Below are 15676 nucleotides of genomic sequence, written 5' to 3'. Positions count from 1 at the left end.
GTTTTGATTAACAAGTCGGAGCCCAAACTGACCACTACTTATATGGCGCTTCAAACGTGAGAAGGTAAATGGAAACAGTGGTGACTTCACACTGAAGCAAACTGAGAGCAGTTTCAAAGTGAGTGAAGATTGGGACTGAGTACAGAGGACAGAGAAAGAGAGAGAGAGAGAGAGAGCAGAGGAAGAGAGTAAGAGGAAGTAATGAGCAAAAGAGGGGAGAGAGTGGGTGAGCAGAGAGTGGGAGGTAGAGGGTGATTGATAGGGCTGAGACTGGTGGTGAGGGAGTTGGAGAGCAGTGAAGTATGGGCGTGAGTGGAGGAGAGGAAAGAGAGAGTGAACAAGAGGAGGGGAGAGGAAAAGAGAGGATGAGAGAGAGAGGAGAGGGAGGGAGAAGAGAGGAAGAGAGAGCAGTGAATAGAAGTAGGAAAAGAGAGGAGAGGAGAGAGGGAGGAGAGGAGAAAGGGAGCAGGCCGACTCGTGAGTAATAGCCATGGACAGAGAGAAGCAGGCAGTCAGTAGGGCTCTGGGGGAAAGAGGCCCTTCACATCCAGAGTGAGAGGCTCCATTCTCTCCATCTAGTCAACGCCGTGCCACTTCCTCACTCCACATGCAGCCCCTAATGGATGCGTTTGGCTCTCCTGCTCTTGGAAGTACTTTGTGACATTGACTTTGTAAGTAAGTTGGTTGTAGATGAGTGTAATTTGTGCAGAGGTAGTGCCCTAGGCTACGGCTGTGTGTGTGTGTGCGGCGGGCCGGGCCGGGCCGGGCTGACTCTGTCGTTATTTAGGAAATGGCTTCTGGGTCTGATGGGTCCCCTGAGTCGCTTTATACGCTGAGGTCATCATTCTGAATCATAGGCAGAATGACCTCAGCCTATGCGGGGAAAGCACCTGCTTTTCGGACAAGTCACCAGAGAGATTCTTTAGCCCGTGGTCCTTCTCACAGGAGAAAAATGTGTGGGCTTTTAGTTTCACAGTAGCTTAACTTTGGGTAGATGACCGTGCTTTGCCTTTGGTGTTATATTCTGACCCGACTCCTACAACTGTGTCTTGACCTGATTTGCTGTTGCTGAAAATGTAGGCTATGTAATGCCATATATGTACGCCGACAGTGCATTTCAAATCATTATATAGTCTTAAAGCTGTTTTGAACATCTATAACTTCCATTTAGTGGAACAGCTTAACATTTCATATGCTGTTATTGCATGAAGAAACATTGCCTGACAATATAATACTGCTGACATGTTTTTGCTTTGTTTGTCCTCTTTTCCATCATCAACCCCATCTGTCATTCAACGGAGGCCTTAATCTTTCATTCGTCTTCAGCATAACTCCCTCTGTCCGTGTTCTCATCGCCTCTCGAGGCCCCTCATCATAGCTAGCCTGTCACTGAGAGAGCAGCTGTACTCGGCCTCCTCCATCCCACCAAGAGCTGACGCCCAGGCCCAGGAATGAAGGGCTGGTCACTCACATGTCCTCCTCTGCCCTTGGTAGATACTGCACAGGAGTTGCCTAAGGAAGAGGACCAACGGGAGCGGGAGATGGCAGGAGAGACTGAGGGAGAAGACGCAACGCCGGAGGCTGCCACCGGGGGCAGCAGGGCTGAGGGAGGACAGGAGTTTTCTGTTAAAGAGGCTGATTACTCTGAGGGCTGTGTCAAGCTGAAGATTGGGCTCGGAACAAAGCGGACGAAGAAGCCGCCCAAGATACTGGAGAACTACGTGTGCCGCCCACACATAAGGACTTCGCTGAGGCCAGGGCGTGGCAGTGGGAGTGGCAGTCAAGGTGGGGGAAGAGGCGGGGCCAGGAATGAGGTCACAGGAGCTAACCAATCACAGAGCCCCATGAGGAGGAAAGATGGCGTGATCTCTGACCCGAGCTCCAGTTTGGCATCAACAGCGCTGTCGTGCTCGCCATCGCCAACAAACGTCGCGGACACATCCACCACCACGGCCGAGGCTCCTGTGTCTTTGCCAGCAAAGAGGGTAAGAGTGTGCCTCTTCTAAACCCCCCCCTCAAATCACAAAAGCTAAGTCGTGGAAGTAGGACAACAGTGAGATAGGATTGCGTCATTGTGGCCTAATCAGCAAGACCGTAAAATCAGGCGTTGACTCATCTACGGTGGCGCTGGAGCTCGAGACAAAGAGCTGATGCGCAGCGTTCCGTAAACAGTCGCTGTAAACTTCAGGTGGCGTTTCCGAGATGCCTGTGGCCATGAACTCGTGTTATTACACTTCCTTTGAATTTTATGAGCCATAAAAATAACACACAAATCAAGCAGCACAATAAATGTTGGAACCTCTCATTTCTGTTAGGAGCAATTTATAGCCACCAATAGCCTTGTCTCTCCAGAGCCTATTTTTACCTCGCTGTCTGTACCTGCTCTCGTTTCTCTCTCTCCCCCCTTTTCTCTCTGTCTGTCTGCCTCCCTTTCTCTCTGTCCTCTCTCTGTCTCGCTCCCCTTTTCACTCTGTGTGTCTCTAACTGAGCAACCTCATCTGCATTTCTGAGCCTTCACTCCTCAGCTTCGTGCCCATTTCTTTTTAATCTCATTTGGTGTCAGTTTGACAGTTGCTCAACTTGTCCTCATTGTGAAGATAGAAGGTTTTTTTTCTCTCTCTCTTTCTCTCTCTCTCTCTGACAGCCTGTCAGTCTTTTACACTTATTGTGTAAGATGTGTAATTGCCATCAAATAGTATCCTGAATAAATGGTCACGTGGTGTGAGGGAAGTAGGTGAAAACCTTACTCAAAGTCACCCCCTTGGAGGTCATTGTGTGTATGAATGCAAATCTGTGTTTTATTAAACTTCCATTTATGGAAAATGTAATCCCCTGTCTTTGGTTCCCCTGTTCAACAGTGAGTCATTTCCCTTCAGAATTGTTAAATTGTGAAAATATCTGCTTTATTTCTCTGCAGGCTCCTCCAAAGTTGGCACACAAGGCAGGGATGAAGGACCATTTCTCGGAGGGCCCCCCAAAGCTAAATGAAAATGGGAATAAGTTATCTGGTGCTGGCAAAACAGGAGAGTCCCCTCCCTCGAGTTCCCTCTCCCCAACACCTGCTGCCTCCCCGCCCTCCCCTACCAAGCAGCACTCCGCTGTGCAAGAGGGCGCCAAGGTCACCAACGGGGGCGCCAAGGTCACCAACGGGGGCGCTCTGAGAGACGATAAAGGCACCGGCTCCTGCCAGGGCAACCCATCAGCCGGTGCCGAGAAGCTCAACAAACGCAATGCCACCTCCAACATCAACCGCTTAAAACACCAGAAAGCCAGGGCCTGCAAACTGCACCATCTCACAGATTCCCACGTCTCCTCTGTGGGAAACAGCGCCGATAGGTCTTCCCCGCTCCTCCCATGCTCTATCCCCGCTCTCTCAGACGCAAGCGTTGCTCCTGCTTCCCTCACAGACGTGGATAATGACCAGGGTAAGCTCTTGCCTTCTTCCCAGGGGAAGACTGGAGCTGCAGAGAGAGACAAGGCTGAAGACACTAGCAAAAGCATCTCTCTGTCAGTGAGTAACACAGGCACTTCATCACCCATGACGGCAGCACACAGCAATAAGAGCTCTGGTGGTAAACCACATTCCCTTGCGCTGTCCCCCGTGGCCACCATACATTCAGACCAAAGCAATGGACAAGTGCCTGCGGGGGAGAGGGATACTGCCTCCTCCCTGACCAGCCCAACCAGTGGATGTATCGCCAGTCTGTGCGAAGGAAGCCTTGGATCTGCGCCGTGGAAGGATAACACAGGCGCAGATAATCCAAAAGACTTGAGTGTAAATAAGCCAACAGTTGCCTCTGAACAAATGAAAGTAGACGGTGCTGGCAGCAGGGGAGCCGCGAGTGCCCAGGGCAGGAGGGGTGCCCTGCAGCAGGACCGTGTTCCGCCCGCCGCCCCCGCTAAATGCCCGTCGCCCGAGCAGGACAGCCGGCCGCTGAAGAAGCGCAAGGGCCGCTGCCCGCGCTGGACACGGGCGGCGCCGCATCAGGCCCAGACGCCGGACAGGAGCGCCAGCGTCGTATCCGACAGCTCGTCCCCCCAGCAGGTGGCCAAAGCGGCGCCGCCCCGTCGGCCGGTTGGCAGACCACCCAAGTGCAGTCGGTTTCCTGCCGCCCAGCCGAGGAAGAGGGGGCGGCCGAGGCTGGACCCGAGCAGATCGAGCGTGCCTGCGCCACCTGCAGGCCCTCACAAACACAGCGCTTCCCCGGCCAGCACTGCAGAGGAGGAGAGGGGCACGACGGCAACGTCCTCCGAGAAGAAAGTGACCCCCCCTCCGATCAGCCTGAAGAGGACACGGGGTCGTCCAAAGCTTTTATCTCCGACCCCCAGCTCGGAGCCCCCGCCGCCTCTCAAGTATCCATCAAACGGAGACACACTCAGAGATTCCCAAGAGGCCTGCGAAGGAAATGGACAGTCCTGTTCAAAGGGCAGTGGGCAGCTAATGATGAAGTCTATTATTGGTAAGATCAACAAAATGAGGACAAAGAGACGGAAATGGGTCTTAAATCAGCTGTTATCAGGACAGGGGGAAGGCGAGAGAGCGGAGTCGGCCAGCAGTAAGAAGCCGGGAGGGATGTGTGGCTCAGACCCATCCCCTGCAGCCTCCATGCCCTCTCTGGCAGCCTCCTTTGGTGGAAAACTGGGTCCACAAATCAACGTCAGCAAGAAAGGGACAATCTACATAGGCAAGCGAAGAGGACGCAAGCCAAAAGTGCCAAACGGAGATTCCAAATTCGGCTTCTCTCAAGATTACTCCCTGCCGCTGAGCAGCTTCAGCTCCGGCTCGCAATCGGCCGAAGCAGGCGGTCTCTTCAGCAACCCCTCCTCCAAAAGCCAAAGTGCCATTGCCCTGAACCAATCAAAAGCACTGTTTTCCCACACGCCATCTTCCACAGGTGCTTCCCTTTTCCAGAACACTTCCTCTTTCTTGGCCCACTCTCAGAAGAAGTCGTCCTCTTACAGGGAGCAGCCGCAGCTACGGCGCGACCGCAAGACGTCCCTGTCCTCTTCCCCGCTGTCCGCATCGTCGCTGAATGAGTTCAAAGACGCCACTCTCTCCCCGCTGAGCGAGGCGTTGCCGAGCGACAGCAGCGTGGGGACGGACAGCAGCATGTGGGACTGGGTGGAGAGGGCGGTGGCGGGCGGCAGGGACGTTGGAGGCGTGGCCTTGGGAAGAGGTGCGGCGAGTCTCGCCTCAGACGCCCGGTGTCCCAGGTGGACGTTTGGGGTCACTCCTCACAGGGGTCGTGAGAACTCTGTCACCATAGCCACGGGACCGGCCCGCTACCCCTGGACGCAGCCGCCGAGGTCCCCTCCCGCCCCCGCAGAGGACCAGCGGGAGAAGCACAAGCACAAGAGCAAGGGCCGCGTGCACAGCTGCTCCGGCTACAAGCTCAAGGGCCAGAAGCACCGGTGCAAGAGGAAGTACCTGCAGCTGAAGGCCGGCCGGCAGGACCCAGACTTCCTGGTGGAGGTGGACAAGCTCATCGTGCGGCTCAGCAACGTCCACCTGGTGCATCAGCGGAGCGTGCCCAGCGCCGCGCTGGACGGGGAGGGGAGCGGCGCTGGGGGGGGCAGTGGGGGGGGCAGCATGGGAGCCGGGCGCCACTCCCACCCCCACCACTGTATTCCCCAGAACCTGCTGCCCACCATCTTCCAGATCAACTTCAGCGGGTACTACTCGCCCCACCTGGCCTGCCCGTACGACTCGCTGCACTACGTCAGGAAGCCGGAGCTGAAGAAGAAGCACTCCGCGCACCCCGCGCACCCCGCGCACCCCGCGCACCCCGCCCAGTTCCGAGAGGTGTCTCCGTCGGATGTCTCGCTTTTGCAGGGTCTTGGGTTCCCCCTCTCCCAGACTGGGTACTACCGCACCCCGCACCGCGTCCCGTATGCCTCCCCCGTGGGGCTCGGCTACTACAAGCGCTACCCCTCCAGTGAAGGCCTTTACACACAGTCAGAGCATTCGCCCGCTTTCCCCTCTCACCCCTCGTACACACACCCTCACCACGCCTACCCTGTCTTTGTGCATCCGTCCAAGCTGCACAAGAAGAAGCATAAGCTGATGCGGCAGGACTGCGGTGGGGAGGGTGTGCGGTCGCCTGTGTTGTATCCAGGGTTCTCCTCCTCGGAGTCCAGCTACTTCTGGCCCACAGAGTGCAAGCGTAAGCACAGACACAGGCACGCGGAGCGCGGGCCGGAGGACCGAGGGGGAGAGTGCGACGCTGCCGGTGGCTCGGACAAGACGGAGACGAGAAGTTCGGATTTTAAAGAGGCGATGGGGTCCCAGTGGCGGCACAGGTACGGCTCCTCGCTCAACCGCGGCTTCGTGCCTCCGCCCCCCGCCCCCGACTCCTCCTCCTCCTTCTCCTCTCCCTCCGTCAGCGAGAGCCGCGTGTTCAAGGAGGCCAGTCTGAGCTGGACGGGATCCTCCAAGACATTCCCGACTGCCAGTGGAGGCAGGGGAGGCTTCCTCCACAAGCCCTGGCTGAAAGGCGGGCTACTCCCGAACCCCAGCGAGGAGCAGGCGGAGGGGAAAGCGGGAGACTCCTCTCTCGACTCGGAGAGCGAGGAAGAAGACCCCGAGGTGTCGTTGTCGTTGTCGTCGTCGTCAGCGAAGACCGGCTCGGCGTCGGGCCTCCCCCGACCTCACCACGTTAACCTGTTCACCAACGCCTTCAGCCAGGGGGCGGCCGGCAGGTTGGGCAGCTGGGCGGTGAGCAGCGGCAGCACAGAGGGGATCTCGGGAGCGAGCCGGACACACAGGAGAGATCGGCCCACGCCACCTAAAACCACGGAGACAGGTGAGCCCATCCTGCCAGCCAACTGGGTGCTTACAACCCCGCTGTGATGTTGAGAGGGTGTGAAATTGGAATTTTAAACAGTAATTATGAACAATATTCATAAGACCTTTGATAGAGATATTTAGGTGTGGGTGTCTTGCAAGCTTGTTAAATTGTTTGTGTGTGTGAGTGAGGTGGGTTGCTCACAGAAAGACTGTATTGTTAGTGCCATAATTCTGTAGTACTTTGCACAGCGTGGGAGTAAAAAAAACGTTATCTGTTTCCTGTGGTCTACTATGCCATATGTGACTCAAGTTTATTTTATTTCACATGCTTCTCTTTCTTAAGCCTACCTTACACTGACAGACTTTGACAAGATTTGTTAAAGATTCTTGAAAGATTGTAGTCTTTTAACTTATGCTCCTCATTCAAGCTTTACTCAAAAGACTACAATCTTTCGCAAATCTTCCCAAAAGTCTGTCAGTGTTTAGTCTAAAAGCAAGCACAGAGCCAAGAGGTGGGGAGGGATCTTGTTCTCCTCATTGACCAAACAGCAGAGAAGAGCCCAGTGCAGAGTGCCTCCACTCTCCTGCAGTAGCCCAGGCGGAGCCAGTTAGGGTCCCAGATCCACTCAGGGTTGCTGTGAGCGGAGTGTGTGTGTCCCTCTGGGCTTGGAGAGAGTAGTGACAGCTACTATGACACTACTCCCAGTCGCACACACTTGTGAAGAGTGGTGCTGTTGAGTAGTACTGTGTCTGTGTGTGTGTGTGTGTGTGGGTGGGTGTGTGGTTGGGTGCATGTGTGTGTGTGTGTGTGTGTGTGCTCTAGTGAATGGACCAGAAAGTGGTTGTAATCTTGCTTGAAGAGAGGATTACTGGGTTCGCTTTAAGGTCACACACTCATGAGAAAATGAGGCAGTGAGTGTGTCTGGGTCTGTGTCTGGGTAACTCAGGTGTGTGTGTGTGTGTGTGTGTGTGTGTGTGTGTGCACTAGAAGATTTGCTGCTTGAAATGTTATGCTACACACTCTGCTGCACAGAAGGGTGGGTCGAGAGAATGTGTGTTTTCACCAATCTCAGAATATACTGCTATGCCGTAATCACTCAGCTGATGGCAGTCATTTACTAAATGAAGTCCCTGGGTGATGGCCAAGCCATCTCTTCTAACCAGCTTCATATGTCTCCTTCAGCTCTGAGTCTGGCCCAGAGTTTTAACGAGCATAGACACAAAGGGAAGAGAAGATACTGGATAACAGTTTACTTAGGCTCAGCTCCAGCCTTGCTCCAACTTTGTTCTCTTCTGTTAGGGAAAGATCTGTTCGTTGTTACTGCCTGCTATCTCTACTGCTGTACACGGTGAGATAACGGCAAAACGTCTGTTTTGTATTTAAGAGGCCATCATTTAAATCTGTCCCTAGCATGTGCTGCAGATGAGATGAAGCTGCTTTCACATTCTTATCAGGTCTGTAGCCTGGAAAAGACATTATGTAAGAGGCACTGTTTCACACTCTGCTGAAGTCCTGCAATAGAATAGTCAGCATGCAATCACAGGAACACACACACACACACACACTCACATGCAGGCACACACACACACACACACACACACACACACACACACACACACACACACACACACACACACACACACACACACACACACACACACACACACACGCACACACATGCAACATGCATAAAAATACGAACAGCTTCAGTCACTCATGATATGAATTGAGGCAGCCAGAGCCAGAGTGTATAGGGAGAGTGTCCACTCCAGTGTCAGTGTCTGTCTGATTAGTGTGTGTGTGTGTGTGTGTGTGTGTGTTCACTCAATGACCCACCCTTACACTCCCAGCACTTTGCTGTGACCTGGCAGACAGAAGGACTCCCCACGGCAAGCGCACCACAAGACCTATAAAACTCAGGATTATGAATAATATACTTACTGTCGAAAGTCAGCCAAAATATGCCTTTTTAAAAGGCTGGCCTGGTGCGAGTGTGTGTGGCGAGCCAAGACACATCAGTGTGTTTGAGTTGGAGAGGACAAACACAAGAGGAGTGGGCAGGCTGCGGAGCGAGACTCATGTGGTGGAGAGAGAAGAAAGAGACGGAGCGAAGGGGGAACGAGAGGAAAAGGAGACGGAGAGACATTTGTGGATGGAAATGTACAATTGAAATTTAATCTGAGGGAAGAAAAGGAAAACGGAGAGAGGAGAGAGAAAGGAGAAGATGCCAGACGGGAGAGAAAGAGAGAGAGAGAGAGAGAGATGATGAGAAAAAAGAGTGAAAGAGAGAGGAGAGGGTTGGGACAGAGGGAGAGAGGAGTGAGAGAGGACAGGATGCCAGGGTGGAGAGAGAGATGATGAGAAAAAAGAGAGGAAAAGAGTGAAAGAGGAGAGGAGAGAGTCGGGACAGTGGGAGAGAGAAGGACAGAGAGAGAGAGTTGCTTTTGAGAGGGACAGAATATTTTTGGCATGGACACATGAGCTAAGTGAAATCATATGTGCCTCAAGCCCCCCTCCCCCATCTCCATACACACACAACCCTTTACCTTTTCATATTGCACACACACACACACACACACACACACCTCTTGTCCTCGTCACAAAACACAGAACACACACACACACACACTCACTCAGAAACATCAGCCAGGCGTATTGATTATGTAACAAAGTTTCCTGTTGCCGATTGATGTTGATGGAGGATATGGGTTTTGCACAGGAAATTGGTGTACCTCAGTGTGTTGCAGGCATGCTAGTGGCGTGGCGTTCAGATGAGAGTCTTAACTGTGCAGTGTTGTGGCGTTCAGAAGAGAGTCTTAGCTGTGCAGTGCTGTGGCGTTCAGATGAGAGTCTTAGCTGTGCAGTGTTGTTAGTGGCGTGGCGTTCAGAAGAGAGTCTTAACTGTGCAGTGTTGTTAGTGGCGTGGCGTTCAGAAGAGAGTCTTAACTGTGCAGTGTTGTGGCGTTCAGATGAGAGTCTTAACTGTGCAGTGTTGTGGCGTTCAGATGAGAGTCTTAGCTGTGCAGTGTTGTTAGTGGCGTGGCGTTCAGAAGAGAGTCTTAACTGTGCAGTGCTGTTAGTGGCGTGGCGTTCAGATGAGAGTCTTAACTGTGCAGTGCTGTGGACCTCTGAGCTCACGCTACAGAGGAGACTCTTTCAGCGCTTTAGCCGTGCTGTTTCTAATTATTTGTGCTGAAGGTTAGTGTAGACAACTGGCTGCTTTTTTCATTAACTCATCTCTGTATACCTCGCGCGCACACGCACACGCACACACACACACACACACACACACACACACAGTATGTTTTTTCCTCTTTCTCTTTCCTTCTTTTCACTCTCGCTTCTCCAACAGCATGCTTCACTCTCCTATTCATTTCCTGTTTTTTTCTCTCTTTCTTTTTTCTCTGTCAGTCTCTCCTTTGCTCTCTCTCTCTCTCTCTCTCTCTCTCTCTCTCTGTCAGTCTCTCCTTTGCTCTCTATCTCTCTCTCTCTCTCTCTCTCTTCTCCTGGTATAAAGTCAGTAAGATTGATGACTCTCCCTTTCCCAAGCAGTTCTGAGTTTGTATAAATGTAATACCCATCAGGCTTTGCGCTGGCCTCCCGGTTGGCTCCTTCAATGCACTGTAAAAATGCGGTATTTTATCGCTCTTGTGCAGAAGGTCACTATTTGTGAGAAGTCCTGTGGATCTAATGCATTGGTATTAACTTCTACCACGTTTCAGACTCTCAAGGCCGTTAACGTTTTGTTAAAGGTAGAGTTACTGTGTGCTCCAGTGGATACAACTGCAGTCTTGATTGTGCAGTAACAAGATTATGAGCTGTTCCCTGGTACACCTGGTACAATAGCGAACAGAAGATTAGAATGTGTAGTGTTGGATAGTTGAACATATGTTGAAGAAAAATACTTTTAGTAATGACTTCTTTGCTTTTCTCTTTCTTTCCTCTTTCTTTCTCTCTTTCTTTCTTTCTTTCTTTCTTTCTTTCTTTCCGTTTGTCAGGGAGAGAAGCAAGCCCAGATTCGGACTTGGCTGAAGTTTTAGAGAATGGGGTTCACCTGCAGCATGGTGTGCATCAGCGGAGAGCCTCTCTGGCGCACAGGCATGCCCATGGACACTCCTCCTTCCCTGGGCAGAGCGCGCCTCCTGCCTCCTCTGCCTCTACGGCTCTCAGAGGGGCAAAGCTGTCCAGCTACAGGCCGGTGGGGCAACACGCTGGCCTCCCAGGACCCCTGTCTGAACCGAGCCACTCTCCGTCCTCCTACGGGTCAAGGGTCCGGGCTGGTCCAGAGTGCGGCGCCAGGTCCAGCAGGACCAGCCTGAGCCACCTCAACAAGATCCTGCGGGCCAAGAGGATGCAGAGGCAGGCTGTGACCGGCAACAACGTGGTGAAGAAGAGAGGTCCTGGGCGGCCCAGGAAGTACCCTCTGCCCTGCCAACTGCCCCCTCCCCACGCCACCACACAGGACTCGCACCCTAAACACGCCGCAGGAGGAGGAGGAAGAGGAGGAGGAGGAGGAGGAGGAGGAGGAGGAGGTGTTTTGGAGGAGGGGGGTCAGGGTCCGGTCAAGCGAGGGAAGAAAAGGAGGTGCTACGAGCAAGGAGGAGCAGAGGACAGAGAGGAGGAGGAGCATCATGAGCTGGACAGACGAATGCGAGGAGGAGGAGGAGGAGGAGGAGGAGGAGGAGGAGGGAGGAAGGCTGAGTTCCCTCCGGCGGAGCACCTCTCCAGCAAGAGGTTAGAAATCACAACATTTGTTTTTATAGCTGTGCACTTAACGCAGGTGATTTCGTTTCTGTATCAGCTGATCTACTCGGATGAAGAGTTGCACTAATTAGAGGCAGCTGGTTTAGTGAATGGTTGGAGGACATAACTGGGAGGGTGTTTACTTCCTGTCCTCTGATCACAGGCCATACAGCAGCTGGGCCCGGATCGGCCCGGACCCAGGCCAGAGGAGGGCCAGATTAGGGCAGAATGCCTCTGTGCATTCAGCTGCTGTCAGAGATTCGTTTCACTGTATGACTGTTATGTTTAAAGCAACTAGTTTAATGTTATACAGTTATAATTCATCCAATAGGCCTATTACAGAGAAAAGTCGCATATACTATAATGTAATGTTGTTGTTGTTGTTGTTGTTGTTGATGTGCTCATGTGCTCTTCTATGGCATGGTTATACCTATAGGCTCAGCCTAGTTAAATGTGTGACTCTCCATATTCATGTTCACGTGGAAGATGCTTCTGTCTCACCCTAGTTCATTTATCCCATCTGTTCTCTAGTGTAGAGGGTGGCAAGTTCAAAAGTCAAACTTTCATTGGTTTGGGCCCATCTGATCAAGCCCCACCCACACAGTCTGCCAGCCAATGGGGTCATGGAATTTCCCAGCCGCCAAAGAAGAAGTATGAGAGGGCGGGGCTGTACTCTGATGTGTACAAGACTGATGAGTAAGTGCTGAGTCATGCTTTTTAGCACATATGTGTCATGTAGACCATCACCATAGACGTATATCTAGCCTATGCACATCATCACAGGATGGCGAACATACATAACATACAATCTTAGGGTGGTCTTCGTAAACACACCTACAGTACACACCATCACAGGATGGACGATACTGTATATCATATGGTCTACATACACCTATAAACAGTCATACAATGCTCTATATGAACATTGAACACTCACCTTATTCATGTACATTTATACAGGTATTAATTTAGCAGACGTGTCTACCCATTTATACAGGTATTTAGCAGACGTGTCTACCCATTTATACAGGTATTTAGCAGACGTGTCTACCCAAAGCTTAGTTACATCACAAGGGCCATTCGCCCTAGAGCAACTTGGTTATGTGCCTAGTGCCTTGCTCAATGACACAATTGTGACACAAAAGTCGGAAATTGAACTTTTTCAGGCTATAACTCTTGTGTTCTAGCCCCATTCCTAAACCACTGTTCTACCAGCACCCCATATCGCCACAAGATATCAGCCACAAGTGAAGAGACCAGAGCCACCATGATGGTTAAGAACATGACCCAGATAATTCTAACACAACAGACCACAATGAGACATCAACAGAGTCTCTCATGTGTGTGCAGAACAGTATGTGATCTGAGGTTAAACTTCAGAAAAGAGTACTGGCAACAACAAGCAAACACTCAATGCATCATGTCATTCTGATGCTGATTAGGAGGAGACACAAGACTTAGAGGAGGAGGGAGGACCCGTAGACTTAGAGAAGAACCATAGACTTAGAGGAGAACCATAGACTTAGAGAAGAACTATAGACTTAGAGGAGAACCATAGACTTAGAGAAGAACCATAGACTTAGAGAAAAACCATAGACTTAGAGGAGAACCATAGACTTAGAGAAGAACTATAGACTTAGAGGAGAACCATAGACTTAGAGGAAAACTATAGATTTAGAGAAGAACCATAGAGTAGAACCATAGATATAGAGGAGAACCATAGACTTAGAGGAGAACCATAGACTAAGAGTAGAATCATAGACTTAGGGTAAAACTATAGATTTAGAGAAGAACCATAGACTTAGAGTAGAACCATAGATTTAAAGGAGAACCATAGACTTAGAGGAGAACCATTGAATATTAAATGAACAGTTCTTATGGCCATTCTGAGCTCTTGTAATTCGATTTGCTGGATCAGCTGACACTAAAAGGATGCATGCCAGATCATTCCGAAGCTAAACATGCACTATTGACTGGAGATCACTTGAAATGTCTGAGTATTTTATTCAGGTCTTTATTTCCAAAACAGATTAGTCTCTGGGAGACGTCATGTAATCATGCTTCTTGTGTGTGCAGTTGCTCCAGTTTTCCAAATCTATCGTAGCAAATTACATCCCTTGTATGAATAGCGATGAGCCTTTCTGTCCAGTGTAATGATTTCATGATTTCATGCATACTTCCCAGTAATTCATCAAACCTGTCAACTGCACTGTTGAGTACGTAATGTATTCTGCAATGTCAATGCTTTGTAATTTTTTTTTTCACATATATAGGAGATATTGGTCAGATATAGACATTACATAGTAAATAATGCAGTCCTGATAGTCTGTACTAATCCTGACGATATCTCCTTTGCAGACACGTGCATGTGTTTTGCTGTCACTTTTGCTGTCACACTGATGCTCTTTCTCCTTGTCTATGTCTATCCTCCTCCTCCTCTTCCTCCTCCTCCTGCTCCTCCTCCTCCTCCTCATCCTCTTCCTCCTCCTCCTGCTCCTGCTCCTCCTATCCTCCTCTCCTCCTCCTCCTGCTCCTCCTCTTCCTCCTCATCCTCTTCCTCCTCCTCCTGCTCCTCCTCCTCCTCCTCATCCTCTTCCTCCTCCTCCTGCTCCTGCTCCTCCTATCCTCCTCTCCTCCTCCTCCTGCTCCTCCTCTTCCTTCTCTCCTCCTCTCCTCCTCCTCCTCCTGCTCCTGCTCCTCCTCATCATCCTCCTCCTCCTCCTGCTCCTCCTCTCCTCCTCCTCCTCCTCCTCCTCCTGTGCTGTGTAGTCCGGAGACCCAGCTACGGCAGCTGCAGTGGGACACTCTGGAGTACGTCCCCGGCGAGCACGACTACGGCCTGCTGCCCGCCCCCATACACGTGGGTGAGTCTCTCGCTGCTCTTCACAGCAGGTCAGAGGGTTTGTGTAGGCCAGCCAGAGACCCGCGCCGCACCTGGCGTGGACGTGGCACAAGCCCCACCGCACCTGGCCTGGACGTGGCACAAGCACCCAGGCTAGATGAGCGCTTAGCACATTTGAGTAGCTGAGCTGTTAAAGCGTAGTTCAGTCAGAGCTCAGGGAGTTCAGCCGAGCTCTGTTCCTCTATAGCCAAAATAACATGGGCAGTGTAAGTGTCTCCCATTCCTCTATCAAACCAGAGCTGGCAATAGGAAAACTCAATATTTTTGCCACTGGTTCCATTTGGTGGTGTTAGCAAGACGCTTAGCACCAAAAGCTCAATGTATTCATCAGCCCATAGACTTCAGAAGAATGGGCCAGACATTCAACATTCTGTGGGTAATGATAGTACTGTGAGTTTGTGTGTGTGTGTGTGTGTGTGTGTGTGTGTGTGTGTGTGTGTGTGTGTGTGTGTGTGTGTGTGTGTGTGTGTGTGTGTGTGTGTGTCTGAGTGAGAGGGGAGATGGTGGTGATCTGCTGATGGAGGTGATCTGGTGATGGAGTTGCTTTGGCAATAGAGTTGCTTTGGTGATGGAGTTGCTTTGGCAATAGAGTTGCTTTGGTGATGGAGTTCCTCTGGTGATAGAGATGCTCTGGTGGAGGAATCGTTATGGTGATGGAGTTGTTCACTTCTGCTGATGGGTTGATGTGTGTTGTGTTAATTAGAGGTATGATGTGGATCCACTTATGTCTTGCGCCTCCATCACCGCACTCTAGATTTAGTGTGTGTGTGTGTGTGTGTGTGTGTGTGTGTGTGTGAGAGAGAGAGAGACACACAGAGTGAGAATATATGTTTAGTGGGCGTCGGGTGAACTTGACATGATATTTGAGGCTGTGAATCCTGGTTTTGTGGTGCAGCGGCGTGTTTTGTGGGAGCGGGTTGAGGCGGCGGCGTGTTTTGTGGGAGCGGGGAGTGGGGGGGGCGGGGGGGAGGCAGCGATGGTGGCAGAAGCTGTTTTCCATTTGAGGAGCTTAATGATGGGGGATGGGGTTCAGTGGATTTAGATAAAAGAGCACTTCAGGGATGACTCAGACAACTCAGTGACTTAAAGCAGGATTTCAGAGTCAAGCAAGGTTCATCGAAGGGATGGGGTGTTTGTGTGTGTTTGTCTGAATGTGTGTCTGTGTGTTAGTGTGAGAGAGAGAGGGATGTCTGTATGCCTGTGTCTGTTTGTGTAAGAGTGCATGGGTAGGTTGGTTTTTAAG

The 15676-nt window shown here is 51.3% G+C and overlaps 1 protein-coding gene across 8 annotated transcripts in view; it reads left to right on the top strand.

Annotated features, from left to right (window-relative positions):
* LOC134082394 (histone-lysine N-methyltransferase ASH1L-like) overlaps positions 1-15676 on the top strand; it is a 33556-nt gene that overhangs the window by 3176 nt on the left and 14704 nt on the right. For 3 of the 8 annotated variants that reach the window (XM_062538080.1, XM_062538081.1, XM_062538079.1), the window contains exons 2-6: positions 1495-1985; positions 2918-6803; positions 10787-11522; positions 12063-12227; positions 14301-14395. In XM_062538080.1, the coding sequence (XP_062394064.1) occupies positions 1542-1985; positions 2918-6803; positions 10787-11522; positions 12063-12227; positions 14301-14395 (5326 nt within the window). In that variant the 5' untranslated portion in view covers positions 1495-1541. Of the gene's footprint in view, positions 1-256; positions 1986-2917; positions 6804-10786; positions 11523-12062; positions 12228-14300; positions 14396-15676 lie in introns of those variants that run through there. The other 5 variants (XM_062538078.1, XM_062538076.1, XM_062538077.1 and 2 more) reach the window with 4 other exon arrangements.

The sequence above is a fragment of the Sardina pilchardus genome, chromosome 6 (assembly GCF_963854185.1).
Source record: "Sardina pilchardus chromosome 6, fSarPil1.1, whole genome shotgun sequence".
In the NCBI taxonomy this organism is placed as follows: domain Eukaryota; kingdom Metazoa; phylum Chordata; class Actinopteri; order Clupeiformes; family Clupeidae; genus Sardina; species Sardina pilchardus.
Note: the sequence above shows the minus strand (reverse complement) of the source record. Positions and strands in the feature narration are given on the sequence as shown.